General features: G+C 43.6%; 1 protein-coding gene across 2 annotated transcripts in view; it reads left to right on the plus strand.

The window, feature by feature from the left end:
* Nucleotides 1-15,367, plus strand: part of LOC126334905 (probable imidazolonepropionase) — a 149,508-nt gene that overhangs the window by 64,989 nt on the left and 69,152 nt on the right. For both annotated transcript variants that reach the window (XM_049997616.1, XM_049997615.1), the window contains exons 4-5: nt 4,818-4,953; nt 13,136-13,277. In XM_049997616.1, the coding sequence (XP_049853573.1) occupies nt 4,818-4,953; nt 13,136-13,277 (278 nt within the window). The remainder of the gene's footprint in view (nt 1-4,817; nt 4,954-13,135; nt 13,278-15,367) is intronic.

The raw sequence follows: 15,367 nt of genomic DNA on the forward strand, positions 1-15,367 counted from the left end.
CTTGCTCCCTCACATGCGCAGTTAGATGCGGTCGCGCATCTCGCGCGCCGAGGTTTCTGTCCAAACTTAATTGAGTACGCAGATAGTTCATCCATCTCGAGAATCGAGAATTTCGGCGATTTTTGCCTATTATCGATATCGACATTGACAAGATATCAAAAGATGTAACATAAATGGCCGTATCTTTTGATTGCATCGATGTAGAAGCTTAAATTACCTACACCGCCAAGGGACTGTAGACGATAGTATGTGATATAAATTTCAACTTGATACGCCTACCCCTTGCTGAGAAAGAGGAGTGTTAACAGAAGCACAGACAGACAGACGGACGGACAAGTCAGTGATCCTATAAGGGTTCTGTTTTTCCTGATGGAGGTACGGTTCCCGAAAAATGTAGTCAGCGCCGAAGGCAACCCTGCAGAGACGCACATGTGCAACGAATACAGTGTCACGTTAACGTTGACCGGTGGGTGCGCCGTGTTCAAAGATCCACATGCAGAATTTTACATCCCCACACCATAACATATGGACCACAAAAATTATCATGTTCTACGAGGCATGTTTTTTTAAGAAACGTTTTGAAATTTAAAAAGAGACGTGCTAAGATATCTCAATATTTCTTTTTTTTTACATGAGAGCCTGTACCTTAATTTACTTTTCTACATAACTTCCGTCAATATTGAGGCAATTGTCATGACGTTGTACCAGTTTTCGAATACCCTCCTCATAGAAGTCTGCCGCCTGACTTGTTAACCACTGCATCACCACTGTTTTGACTTCGTCATCATCTTGAAGACGCTGACTGACCAGTTGTTTCTTTAAGTGCAGGAACAGATGGTAGTCACTGGGCGCAAGATCGGGGCTGTACGGAGGATGATCTAGAGTTTATCACCGAAAAGATGTGATGAGATCTTTGGTCTGATTCGCCACATGCGGACGGGCATTGTCTTGCAGCAAAACGATGCCCTTGCTCCACTTCCATGGACTGTTGCTTTGATTCTGTTGTGACGTAGGCCACCCATGTTTCATCGCCCGTAACAATTTGGCTTAAGAAACCATCACCGCCGTTGTGGTACCGCTCAAAGAAAGTCTGTGCACTGTCTTAAACGTTTTGTTTTGTGCACATCCGTTACTATTTTCGGTACCCAACGTGCGCACAATTTTTTTCGGTAATTCAAGTGCTCGGTCACAATTCCATACAAAACACTACGAGAAACATTAGGAAAGTCATCCCGCAAGGAGGAAATCGTAAAGCGTCTGTTTTCTCTCACCTTAGTGTCCACTTCCTGCGCCAAACTTTCATTAAGGACCGAAGGACGCCCACTCCGTTGTTCATTATGCACATTTGTGCCGCCATCTTTAAATGCTCTCACCCACTTTCTTACCATTCCGTAAACTGCACGGATCTCACGGTGAATATCTATCGCTTTTAGGTCTTTAGCACTAAGAAATCTTATAACAGACCGTACTTCACAGTCAGCGGGACTCACGATTATCGGAGGCATCTTAAACACTCAGTACACAACGTAAACAAGGAAGAATCAGACTGTAATGGCGTCAGTGCGTAGATTAAAGTACAGGCTTTCATGCAAAAATAAAATTATTGAGATATCTTAGCACGACTTTTTTTCGTTTCAAAACGGTACTTACTCAAAAAAACACGCCTCGTACAATGTTTTCAGGTGCATTATGTAGCCTCATACGGTGCGAGGTGGGAACACATATGAAACATTTCTCATTCCGCGGATTTACTTGGTGTGAACACAGTTTGTACAATTATTTTCCAGAGAGTTACTGCAACGAATCATAATATTGTAAATACAACATTGCTGTTTTCTGTCACGTAGCTGATGTATTTAAACCAAATGTGTACAAATCAGGCTCTCTCTTCTTTGTGAAGGATTTGCAGCATTTAAGACTAGGTTTCGAGCTTACGTGGTGTAAGACGTCTGTTAAAAAGAGGAGACCGGTGGTGCTGACTAATTTGCTGAAGCTACGTAACCCATGTAGATTAAAAATGAAGAAACTGCAAAAAGGTGGGAATTTAAGGAGATGGGACCTGGATAAACTGAAAGAACCAGAGGTTGTACAGAGTTTCAGGGAGAGCATAAGGGAACAATTGACAGGAATAGGGAAAGAAATACAGCAGAAGAAGAATGGGTAGCTCTGAGGGATGAAGTAGTGAAGGCAGCAGAGGATAAAGTAGGTAAAAAGACGAGGGCTGCTAAAAGCCTTGGGTAACAGAAGAAATATTGAATTTAATTGATGAAAGGAGAAAATATAAAAATGCAGTAAATGAAGCAGGCAAAAAGGAATACAAACGTCTCAAAAATGAGATCGACAGGAAGCGCAAAATGGCTAAGCAGGGACGGCTAGAGGACAAATGTAATGACGTTGAGGCTTATCTCACTAGGCGTAAGATAGATACTGCCTACAAGAAAATTAAAGAGACCTTTGGAGAAAAGAGAACCACGTGTATGAATATCAAGAGCTCAGATGGAAACCCAGTTCTAAGCAAAGAAGGGAAGGCAGAAAGGTGGAAGGAGTATATAGAAGGTTTATACAAGAGCGATGTACTTGAGGACAATATTATGGAAATGGAAGAGGATGTAGATGAAGACGAAATGGGAGATACGATACTGCGTGAAGAGTTTGACAGAGCACTGAAAGACCTGAGTCGAAACAAGGCCCCCGGAGTAGACAACATTCCATTAGAACTACTGACAGCCTTGGGAGAGGCAGTCATGACAAAACTCTACCAGCTGGTGAGCAAGATGTATGAGACAGGCGAAATACCCTCAGACTTCAAGAAGAATATAATAATTCCAATCCCAAAGAAAGCAGGTGTTGACAGATGTGAAAATTACCGAACTATCAGTGTAATAATTCACACCTGCAAAATACTACTGCAAATTATTTACAGATGAATGGAAAAACTGGTAGAAGCTGACTTTGGGGAAGATCAGTTTGGATTCCGTAGAAATGTTGGAACACGTGAGGCAATACTGACCTTACGACTTATCTTAGAAGGAAGATTAAGGAAAGCAAACCTACGTTTCTAGCATTCGTAGACTTAGAGAAAGCTTTTGACAATGTTGACTGGAATACTATCTTTCAAATTCTAAAGGTGGCAGGCGTAAAATACAGGGAGCGAAAGGCTATTTACAATTTGTACAGAAACCAGATGGCAGTCATAAGAGTCGAGGGGCATGAAAGGGAAGCATTGGTTGGGAAAGGAGTGAGACAGGGTTGTAGCCTCTCCCCGATGTTATTCAATCTGTATATTGAGCAAGCAGTAAAGGAAACAAAAGAAAAATTTGGAGTAGGTATTAAAATTCATGGAGAAGAAATAAAAACTTTGAGGTTCGCCGATGACATTGTAATTCTGTCAGAGACGGCAAAGGACTTGCAAGAGCAGTTGAACGGAATGGACAGTGTCTTGAAAGGAGGATATAAGATGAACATCAACAAAAGGAAGACGAGGATAATGGAATGTTGTCAAATTAAGTCGGGTGATGCTGAGGGAATTAGATTAGGAAATGAGACACTTAAAGTAGTAAAGGAGTTTTGTTATTTGGGGAGCAAAATAACTGATGATGGTAGAAGTAGAGAAGATATAAAATGTAGACTGGCAATGGCAAGGAAAACGTTTCTGAAGAAGAGAAATTTGTTAACATCGAATATAGATTTATGTATGAGGAAGTCGTTTCTGAAAGTATTTGTTTGGAGTGTAGCCTTGTATGGAAGTGAAACATGGACGATAACTAGTTTGGACAAGAAGAGAATAGAAGCTTTCGAAATGTGGTGCTACAGAAGAATACTGAAGATAAGGTGGATAGATTACGTAACTAATGAGGAGGTATTGAATAGGATTGGGGAGAAGAGAAGTTTGTGGCACAACTTGACTAGAAGAAGAGATCGGTTGGTAGGACATGTTTTGAGGCATCAAGGGATCACAAATTTAGCATTGGAGGGCAGCGTGGACGGTAAAAATCGTAGAGGGAGACCAAGAGATGAATACCCTAAGCAGATTCAGAAGGATGTAGGTTGCAGTAGGTACTGGGAGATGAAGAATCTTGCACAGGATAGAGTAGCATGGAGAGCTGCATCAAACCAGTCTCAGGGCTGAAGACAACAACAACAACAATGTAACCCATTGAAGTACTTAGCTTTCAATGAACAATGCTACTGGATTTACAATGCAACATGACTTTAAATTTATTACCTCGGTTCCGGCAATTAATCTACGCGTTGACGCAAAATTCAGAAAAGTACAATTTGTCGTTTTTACTTCCATTAAACTTTGTTAAAAGTTGGAAAATGCTAGTAGACCAGAACAATAATCTTTGATTTGATGTTATATTTACACACGATTTCGTCCAACTGCACTGCAGGGATCCTACGAGAGTAGAATAGATCTCTGACGCATTTGTGTAGATGCATAAATCGTGTTACCCATTTCTGAAGAGCAAGAAACTTTATGCCATGTACACAGTGGCAGTGAGAATGACGATACGTTTCGTAGCGTTACGATTAATGAGAAATTTACTTAGGAAGAAACGTGATTAACTGGCTGGCTACTGCGAAATATGTTTGCGGCTTACAAAGCAGTTTGCAGCAGTATTCCATTCACTATATAATTAGGCACGATTACTGAAGAAGCTACTAAATATAACACTTGACGTTAAACTCTTAAATCTTTCCCGAAAAAGACATGTTTTCTTTTCTCTTTTTTTTATGAGTTTGCCAGGTCAGGCGATTTCTTTGCCTTTTCGAAGTTGCTTTCGCACTTGCTTCAGTGTCAGCGTATGTTGCAGCTGGCCGGGGCGTCATATCTGGAGATCCACGAAAAGGGCGGCGGCATTTACTTCACGGTGGAGCAGACGACTAAAGCTTCAGATGACGAGCTGTACGCGAGCCTCAAAGAGCGGCTCACGAAGATGCTGCGGGCAGGTCAGTATGCCTCCAACACTTACCATACTCCATCACGCATACACTATCCTCTTTCCATCCTCTTTAAGTATGGAAACACCGAGTGATTATCGACAATGGAAATGAAATACATTATAAAACTGTATTTTATTGTTTTCTAAATGTTTATTAAGCTCAAACAATACCTAGGTAAATGCAACTATTAAATTTTCGATCCCTCAGAGTAGCCACCCTTAGCTTTAATCACTGCCTTGCATACTCTCGTCATGATAGGGATCAGTTTTGCCAGGGTTTCAGCTGGAATCTCCAATCTTGCCGCAACACCTCTCGGATCGTCCTGTCCAACTCGTGGCTCGACTAGGTTACAGTGAAAGGGCTGTCTCTCCAAAGATTTCACTTTGTTTGTACACTAGCGTCATGTATGTTTGAAGTCGTTGTATTGCCGCAAGACAAACCCATACCCAATCAGACGCAAACCAGATGTCTTGGCATGTCGCAGGAAAACATGCATGATAATCCTTTTGGTTCATTTTTCCATCTACCTGTACCAGATCTCCGACTTCATTCCCTCCAAAAGACCGCGTACCATCATAGAACCTCCTCCACGCTTCACAGTTGGAATTACACACTGAGGATTCAAGCGTTCACTGGGTAACCGCGCACGAATTGGCTGAGTTTACTTCCAAGTATTCTCTTCAATTCATCAGTGAATAAGACTCTTTACCAATCCCCTGCAGTTCAGTGTTGGTGTGTGGCAGCCTACTGAAGTTTTTGGTAACAAGACGCAACAATCGTCTGCTTGCTGCTACATAACCCTGTCGGTTGTTTTCTGCCAGGCGCCGTCTCACTGTTGACTCACTCACTGGTGTATCCCTAGCAGTCAATATACGGACACTTATGAATCTGTTACTTTTCCTGATCAGTACCAAATACTTTATCCTGAATTGTGATATGTTCTTGGGCGCTTCTGATAGAGGACGATGATCATAGGAGCATGTATCTCGATGCTGCTGTGTGTTATTCACAAATCCAATGATGAAAATATCCAGTTTCTTTAACATTTGTCGGACACTATTGCCTTCTTTGGAGGTGTGTTCTACCTTCATACAAACGGAACTACAGCTGAACAGAACTGTAAACGACGTACACTATGTGATCAAAAGTATCCGGACACCCCCAAAAACATACGTTTTTCATGTTAGGTGCATTGTGCTGCCACTTACTGCCAGGTACTCCATATCAGCGACCTCAGTAGTCATTAGACATCGTGAGACAGTAGAATGGGGCGCTCCGCGGAACTCACGGACTTCGAATGTGGGTAGTATCACTTGTGTCATACGTCTGTACACAAGATTTCCACACTCCTAAACATCCCTAGGTCCACTGTTTCCGATGTGATAGTGAAGTGGAAACGCGAAGGGACAAGTACAGCACAAAAGCGTTCAGTCCGACCTCGTCTGTTGACTAAGACCGGCGGCAGTTGAAGAGGGTCGTAATGTGTAATAGGCAGACATGTATCCAGACCATCACACAGGAATTCCAAACTACATCAGGATGCACTGCAAGTACTGTGCCTCCCACTGCTGAAGAGCAACTCTGTGGTGGCGATTGCATCTTTCAACACGATCGAGCACCTGTTCATAATGCACTGCCTGTGGCGAAGTGGTTACACGACAATAACATCCCTGGAATGGACTGGCTTGCACAGAGTCCTCACCTGAATCCTTAGAACACCTTTGGGATGTTATGGAACGCAGACTTCGTGCCAGGCCTCACCGACCGACATCGATACCTCTCCTCAGTGCAGCACTCCCCAAAAAACCTTCCAGCACCTGACTGAACGTATGCCTGCGAGAATGGAAGCTGTCATCAAAGCTAATGGTGGGCCAACACCATATTGAATTCCAGCATTACCGATGGAGGGCGTCTCGAACTTGTAAATCATTTACAGCCAGGTGTCCGGATACTTTTGATCACATAGTGTAGCTCTACACAGTCGTACCGTCTACTGGCAAAATGAAAATCATAACATCATTAGCCATATTTTAGATTACATTGCAAGAACAGATACTGGATTCAGAAAAAAGTCCTTTATTAGTCAAGATCGCTGTTTATTTTTTTTATTGATTACTAGTTTCACTAAAGTTATGGTTCAAATGGCTCTGAGCACTATGGGACTTAACATCTGAGGCCATCAGTCCCCTAGGACTTAGAACTACTTAAACCTAACTAACCTAAGGACATAACACACATCCATACCCGAGGCAGGATTCGAACCTGTGACCGTAGCGGTCGCGCGGTTCCAGACTGAAGCGCCTAGAACCGCTCGACCACAGCGGCCGGCAACTAAAGTTATTTACCATCTTCATGTCACAGGATAAGATTATTTTTTTACGTGAACAATCTACACCATGTAGAATACAAGGTCATAAATTTTGTGTAGGCAGAATAAATTCAGTCTGATTGTAGAGCTCGATGAAATAATGTAAAATCATCATTATCTGAATCCAGCAACTATAAACAATTACACACTGCGTATGTCCGACCTCGCGATGTCAAGAAACAATATTATATAAGACTTAATATTTATTAAGCCCACTACGAGCGCTCAGAAGTGCTGAAAATCAGCAAAGTTGGAATACTGCGAAGGAAGGAACTGAAATATTTATGTTATTATGTGTTAAGAGAAACAAACGGCTTTCCTCATAGAGAAAATTCGTGTAATGAGGAAATAAACTGATTTTTTTACAATTGTCTTTAAAGCTGGATTTAACACTCCTTGCTGTATTTTCTTCCGTCGCGTAGCCGGAATTATAGCTGGCGTCCAATAAAGATTACCTTTTCGACATTCTCCTTTTTCATGGAGGTGGTAGATCTTTCTTTCCGTTCTTTTAATATGATTTTATGCCGTGTGCAATTCTGATGGCAGGCGATCGGACTTTTTAGCAGTGCTTTCTTCTCTCCCGTCGCTGATTAATATTTGTGTATTGGTTTTCAAATAACTCAAGGAGGCAAAATGGATTTTTCATTGCCTAAAATTGCAAGGCAGGGCTTTGGTTACTGGGTTTAAATTTCGCTCCCATTCCGCTCAAAGAACATTCAGGATCTGTCCATTGTTAACTATAGCTCCCGGAGGGCCGTTTGGGAAGTGATAGAAACGACGATCTTGGTGATGCGGTGCTTCAAGTCGTCCAAGTTGCCAGGTTTGCTGGCAGAGACACGCTCCTTGACCACGCCCCACAGCCAAAAATCGCGTGGCGTCAGGTCGGATGAACGTGCCGACCATGAGAGAGGACAGCCGCTACCTGTCCAACGCTTACCGAACGTGTCGTTCAGATAATCCCGAGCCATTGGATTGTAATGGGAAAAGGAACCGTTTCGCTGAAAGTACTCTCACTGAAGAAAAGTGCTGAGCATGGTAAGACAATTCTCTCCCCTGGCGGTTTGTTTTTAAGAAAAGAAGGGTCCAGTCACTCCAGATTTGCTCGCTGCGCACCAGACGTTATCCTTGGGGATTCCCGCATGTGCTCTCGAACTCCCAGGGGGTGCTCGGTCTCCTAGATCACACAGCTCTGCTTGTTCACACGCCCGTTCACGTGGGATGTTGCTTTGTCAGAAAACATGAACACAATGTCAGGCTCAACGTGCGCTGTTTCCAAGGTAATTTGTGCAGCACTCACACGTGCTTGCTTATACGCGGCTGTGAGCTGTTGCACAACCTGCAACTGGTATGGCTTTATTCCTAAATCATGGCGCAAAATTCTAACCAGAAATGTTAGTCTCTAGAGAAAGTCTCGCGAGGATGTGGTTTGGCCCGATACCATTGCTCCTTGGACGAGGCTGATATTCTCTTATATTCTCGTCAGTTCGCACAGATCTCTTTCTACCGCTGTTTCCCTTGTAATCGTCGTGAATGGACCCCCGTCCTTACAAAACTTCTTGTAGTTCGTACCAGTTGTCAGGAGCGAGGGTGCATCCCGCTGATTTGTTTTTTCTTGTACGGTGCCCAGGGGCTGAAAGACCTCCACCCAGGCGCTTATCTTCCTTCGTCCCTCAATGAAATATCGGGACGCAATGGTTCAATCTGCAAAAAGACTAAAAGAGAATGCCCATTTAATGTTAATATCTCTTTGCTTTACCCTGTATTGCAATGAAATGCACACATTTTGTCGCGAATTATTCAGACAGGCATTACTTAACGTACAGCTCATCCGAAAACGCAGAATAAATACATAAGATAAAAGAATATCGAAAATGTTCATTTTATTTAAGATTCTTTTGACTTCTTCAGTGATATTACACACTGATGAAAAAATAAATCGCAACACCGAGAAGGAGTTGTGCACATAACCTAAAGTCGGTAAGCGTGCTTTTAGATCTGGAAGATAACGTCTGTTCGAAGTCCGCGCCTGTCGCATAAGAGTGGCGCTAACAGCTCCACTACGAGGATGCAAATCAGTTTCGCTTTAAATGCACGCTGTAACGGTCGTGAGCGTTAGTTACCTCTGAGATTGGGCATGGTCAGTTGATATTAAGCAAGAAAGTCTTTAAAGCGGAAAAGACGCAATTATCAACACCTCACTGAGTTTGAACAAGGATGTGTAACAGAGCTACGAGGAGCTAGGTATTCCTTCTGCGATATTGCAGAAAAACTTGCAGGCATGCAGCCACTGTACATGACTGCTGGCAGCGGTGGTCACGAGAATGTAAGGCGTACTCTAGATTGCGGTTTATTGGTAGAATCCTGAAGCGATGCAGTCCTACAACATAGGAAATAGCTTACAATACGTTAGTTCGTCCAGTCTTAGAGTATTGTTTGTCTGTATGGGACCATTACCAGTTGGGTTGATTCAAGAGATTGAGAAGGTCCAAAGAAGAGCGGCAAGATTCGTGACTGGTACATTTAGTCACCGCGAGAGCGTTACAAATCTCATAGAAAGTTTGAAGTGGGACACACTTGCAGACAGACGACGCTCTAAACAGAAGGGGTTGCTCACTAAATTCTGAAATCCAATCTTCACCGAAGATGTAGAGCATATATTATTACCACCAACTTTCAAATCGCGTAATGATCATCATTCAAAGATAAAGGAAATAAGAGCTCGTACTGAGGCATTCAGACAGTCGTTTTTCCCTCGCGCGATCCGCGAGTGGAACAGAGGAGGGGGGGGGGGGGGAGGGGGGGAATATGACATTGGCGCGAATTGTACCCTCCGCCACACACCGCTTGGTGGCTTTCGGAGTATATATGTAGATGTGGATGTAGAATGTACGGTCGTAAGAAGACCTGGTTCCCGACTGTCAATGGGCACTACCAAGAGGGATGATCATCGTGTTCGGCGTATGGCTCTGTCGCATCGTACTGCATATGGAGCAGCAATTTAAGCAATAGCTGCCACCACAGTGACATAACGAACTCTTAAAATCGGCCACTTTATGGACACCTCTGACCCAGACGCTCTTCAGCGTACATGCCAATTACCCCAAACCTCCTCCGTTTGCGACTTCAGTTGTGTTAAGCGAGAGCTCATTGAAGGAAGGGTGGAGGTATGTTGTGTTTTCTGATGAAAGCTGGTTGTGCCTCGGTGCCGGTGACGTCAGTGTGTTGGTCAGAAGGAGAGCAGCTCAAGGATGGTTCAAATAGCTCTAAGCACTATGGGACTTAACATATGAGGTCATCATTCCCCTAGACTTAGAACTACTTAAAACTAACTTAACCTAAGGACATCAGACACATTCATGCCCGAGAATGGATTCGAACCTGCAGCGCTGTTCCGGACTGAAGCGCCTAGAACCGCTCGGCCACATCGACCGGTGAGACCAGTTGAAGACCTGCAACCAACTTGTCTGCGTGCTAGACAAAAAAAAAAAAAAAAAAAAGCAACGTTCAAATGGCTCTGAGTACTATGCAACTCAACTGCTGAGGTCATCAGTTCCCTAGAACTTAGAACTACTTAAACCTAACTAACCTAAGGAGGTCACACACATCCATGCCCGAGGCAGGATTCGAACCTGCGACCATAGCAGCAGCGCGGCGTGCTAGACACATTCGTTCTAAATCTGGAGTTTTGGTCTCGAGTGCGATTTCATATGACAGCAGGAACACTCTCGTGGCTACCCCACGCATCATGACTGCAAAACGGTTCGTCAGTCTGGTGATTCGACCTGTTGCGGTGCCATTTATGAACAGCATTTCACGCGGTGTTTTCCAACAGGATAGCGCTCGCCCACATACCGGTGTTGTAATCCAATACACTCTAAAGAGTGTCGTCATGTTGCCCTGTATAGACAAACAAATGCAACAGACATGGAACTCCACCACAAAGTCTGACATCCGGCACCTGTTCAATACAATGCGTGCACGTTTGCATGCTTGTATTCACAATTCTGGCGGTTATACCGGTTATTAATCTATCGGCATTTCACGTCTGCAATGACTTATCTCGTGTTTACATTAACCTGTGATCTTGCAATGTTAATCATTTAAATATGTTACCTAGACGAATGAATTTCCGAAACTTCAGTACTCTTAATTAATTATTTTTTGGGTTTGCAATTTTTCCGTCAGTGAATCTTACGCCTTTATACAACGTAATTACAGATTTCCATAACAATTTGTTTTCATCATCAGTCCTTGCACCATTTGTCATTAAAAATTACTGTCTCACTCTTCCCGTTCATACGCTACACCACAGGACGAAGTTGAAACTGAATCTCAGATAGAGGAATAGTGGGAAGGAAATAGTCTGTGTCCTTGTCAAAAGAAACGTCCCGACATTTTCCTGAAGCGGTTTAGAGAAACTACGGAAAACCTAATTCTCTACGGCCTACAGTGACTTGAACTCCGCTCCGCTCATAGGCAGATCCAGCGTGCTAACTGCGCAAGATAGGCAACATCAAGGATAGTGTGAGCTCAGGAGCGCCGTGGTCCACTGGTTAGAGAGAACAGCTGCGGAACGACAGGTCCTTTGTTCAAGTCTTCCCTGGAGTGAAAAGTTTATTTTCGCAAAGTTATGATCTTTCCGTTCGTTCATTGACGTCTCTGTTCACTGTAATAAGTTAGTGTCTGTGTTTTGCGACCGCACTGCAAAACCGTGCGATTAGTAGACGAAAGGAAATGCCTCTCCAATGGGAACCGAAAACATTTGATCGCAAGGTCATAGGTCAACCGATTCCTCCACAGGAAAATACGTCTGATATAAAAAAAAAAAATGGTTCAAATGGCTCTGAGCACTATGGGACTCAACTGCTGTGGTCATTAGTCCCCTAGAACTTAGAACTACTTAAACCTAACTGACGTTAGGACATCACACACATCCATGCCCGAGGCAGAATTCGAACCTGCGACCGTGGCAGTCGCACGGTTCCGAACTGCGCGCCTAGAACCGCGAGACCACCGCGGCCGGCCGTCTGATATATTCTATACGACACTGATGACGGCATCTGCGTCACATGACTGGAATATGTTGTCGACTCATCTAACTTGCACACTTGACGAATGGGTAACAAGATTCTTCTACCTTGCCCGATTTAGGTTTTCTTGTGGATGTGATAATCACTCCCAAAAAAGTGATGAAAACATAAGAGTTTGTCACATTAACTGCAACAATGAATGCAACAGTTTCACATTCGCACAGTTTTCCTTGTGCTCTGTCAAAACATATGTTTTTAACGTTTTCAAATTTTTCCGTGTTTAGACCGTCAAATCCTTCATATGTCCAAGAAAATCTGAACATGTCCTGGAATTTTGGAGAGCGGAGTTGATTATGTGTGACTGCCTGAACTTTGACAATTGTCTGAAAATAAAAAATTAAACTTTTCACACGATGAAACTTGAACCAAGGACCTCTTGCTTCGCAGCTGCTCACGCTAACCATGGGACCACGGCGCTCCTGAACTCAGAACGTCCTTGATGTTGCCTATCATCCGCATGGACTACTCAGTTTGTATATTTTGCTTATTTTTTCATAGTTCCTCACAACTTCTTCCTGTTTTCTCGATTGATCTGTGTTCAGTTTTTCAAGGCCTGTCCACTGTGCCAACTTATTACTAAATCTGAGGGGGGGGGGGGGGGGGTGCGATGGGGAGGATCCCTTGTCAGTATATTACCTTTGACAAACAAGAGCAGTTGCTAACGACCACAACGTCGACTGTAAACGCGCTTTGTTCCGCCGTGAGTAATGTGTCATGGGACCGCATGCAGGGACGACGCTGGCGGAGGTGAAGTCGGGCTACGGCCTGGAGGCGGCGGCCGAGCTGCGGCTGCTGCGGCTGCTGGAGCGCGCGCGACGCGACCTGCCGCTGGAGCTGAGCGTCACCTACTGCGGCGCGCACGCCGTGACCAGGTCAGCCACCGACATCCCTACACGTTGTGCAAATACAAATTAATTACAATAGTATCAAATTTGATTTTTATCAATTTTGAAGTTAATGGGTTGAATCGAATGGAATATCTTTCGGTCTTAATTGACAACTCTTGTACACAGTAAGCCAGTAGTAGTGTGAACTTACATCGATTTTTGCGTTATCTGCTCCGTGGAGATTTTCGTAAGTTATATATACCGGATGATCAAAAAGTCAGGATAAATTTGAAAACTTAATAAATCACGGAGTAATGTAGATAGAGAGGTACAAATTGACACATATGCTTGGAATTGCATGGGGTTTTATTAGAACCAAAAAAAAAATCCAAAATTTCAAAAAATGTCCGACAGATGGCGCTTCATCTGATCAGAATAGCAATAATTAGCATAACAAAGTGAGACAAAGCAAAGACGATGTTCATTACAGGAAATGCTCAATATGTCCACCATCATTCCTCAACAATAGCTGTAGTCGAGAAATAATGTTGTGAACAGCACTGTAAAGCATGTCCGGAGTTATGGTGAGGCATTGTCGTTGGATGTTGTCTTTCAGCAGCCCCAGAGTTGTCGGTCGATAACGATACACTTGCGACTTGAGCTAACCTCAAAGCCAGTAATCGCACGGATTGAGCTCTGGAGACCTGGGAGGCCAAGCATGATGAAAGTGGCGGCTGAGCACACGATCATCACCAAACGACGCGCGCAAGACATCTTTCACGCGTCTAGCATTTTTTTTTGTTCTAATAAAACCCCATGTCATTCCAAGCATGTGTGTTTATTTGTATCTCTCTATCTACATTATTCCGTGATTTATTCGGTTTTCAAATTTATACTGAATTTTTGATCATCCGGTATGTAGGGGAAGGCGGGGCAAGACGGGGAGGTGGGGTAAGACGGGGAAGGGCTATAAGATACAGTTAGAGTATTGCCATCTGTGGATAGCTACGTCAATATCACAGATCCCAGTGTGTTGACATTGCTAAACCTTAGTTTCACGGCGGTTTCTGTGAACTTTGCAAGGTACGTACAATTTTTATACTGATTTGCAATGCTTTACACCTTTCGAGGTCCTAAAACATGTGTTTCGTGAACATTTGCCCAGACTGTATATATAGCACTGAATAGTACGTCTTATTAACAGTAAACTGCTGTGTCAGTACTCAATGTTCACTACATAGTGTTCATGTAGGCGTAATATAACCTGACAGCATAGTAGGGGGCAAGATGGGGAGCTTCCCCGCCTTGCCTCTACTATTTGTCCAACCACTACGTTCTTATCGTCTCGCTGCGGGTTTTGAACACGTACATTATACGTTGAATACATTTGTAAATAGAATGGTATTCGTTATTCCAACGTTTCCTAACTAATTACAAGGTATGCCTTAGGCTATATGGTGAATAAAAATACACAAGCCGTGTAAAGTCAGTATTCTTGCTATGCTTTGACGACTGACTATTGTAAACATGGTATTTACTATATAATATAGATTACCAGGTGCAGAAAGATCGCGCGAGGCGCACATCGGCACGGCGCGTCACGGACGGTAGTTGCCGCAAATAGAGTCCCGTCCACCAGAGGGCACGCGAGAATTCGGCCGCGACCTCTGCCAGCGGAACAGCAACAACTCAGGCAGCACGGGCCGTGCCCAGTCAGTTAACATCGGGCATGCCTAGGACACAGTACCGGTCTACGCTAAGTGAAGTGCGACGTAAAACGTAAACAGTGTTCCTACACCAGGAATGTTTTATTTCAGATGGTTCGCAAGTGTCGGCGACTAAAGTCTAGGCAAGATTGGTCATTGGAGTCAATGGAAGGCGCTGTAAATGCTGTTATAGAAGGTCATATGGGTTCTTTCAGGGCTGCTCGACAGTTCAACGTGCCACAGAAATCTGTGTTTCGGCGTCGGGGTGCCCATGATACTTGTGCAGCGACGGAAAGTGATGACGACGAAGATGTCCACACTTGTGTACTACGTAAATGTAAGAGGCCTAAATATAACATGATACCTGATTCTACAATTCGCAGAACCATTCGAAACCTTATCGTCACATGATTTCGTAATTCCAGTTTT

Source organism: Schistocerca gregaria, chromosome 2 (assembly GCF_023897955.1).
Source record: "Schistocerca gregaria isolate iqSchGreg1 chromosome 2, iqSchGreg1.2, whole genome shotgun sequence".
NCBI lineage: Eukaryota > Metazoa > Arthropoda > Insecta > Orthoptera > Acrididae > Schistocerca > Schistocerca gregaria.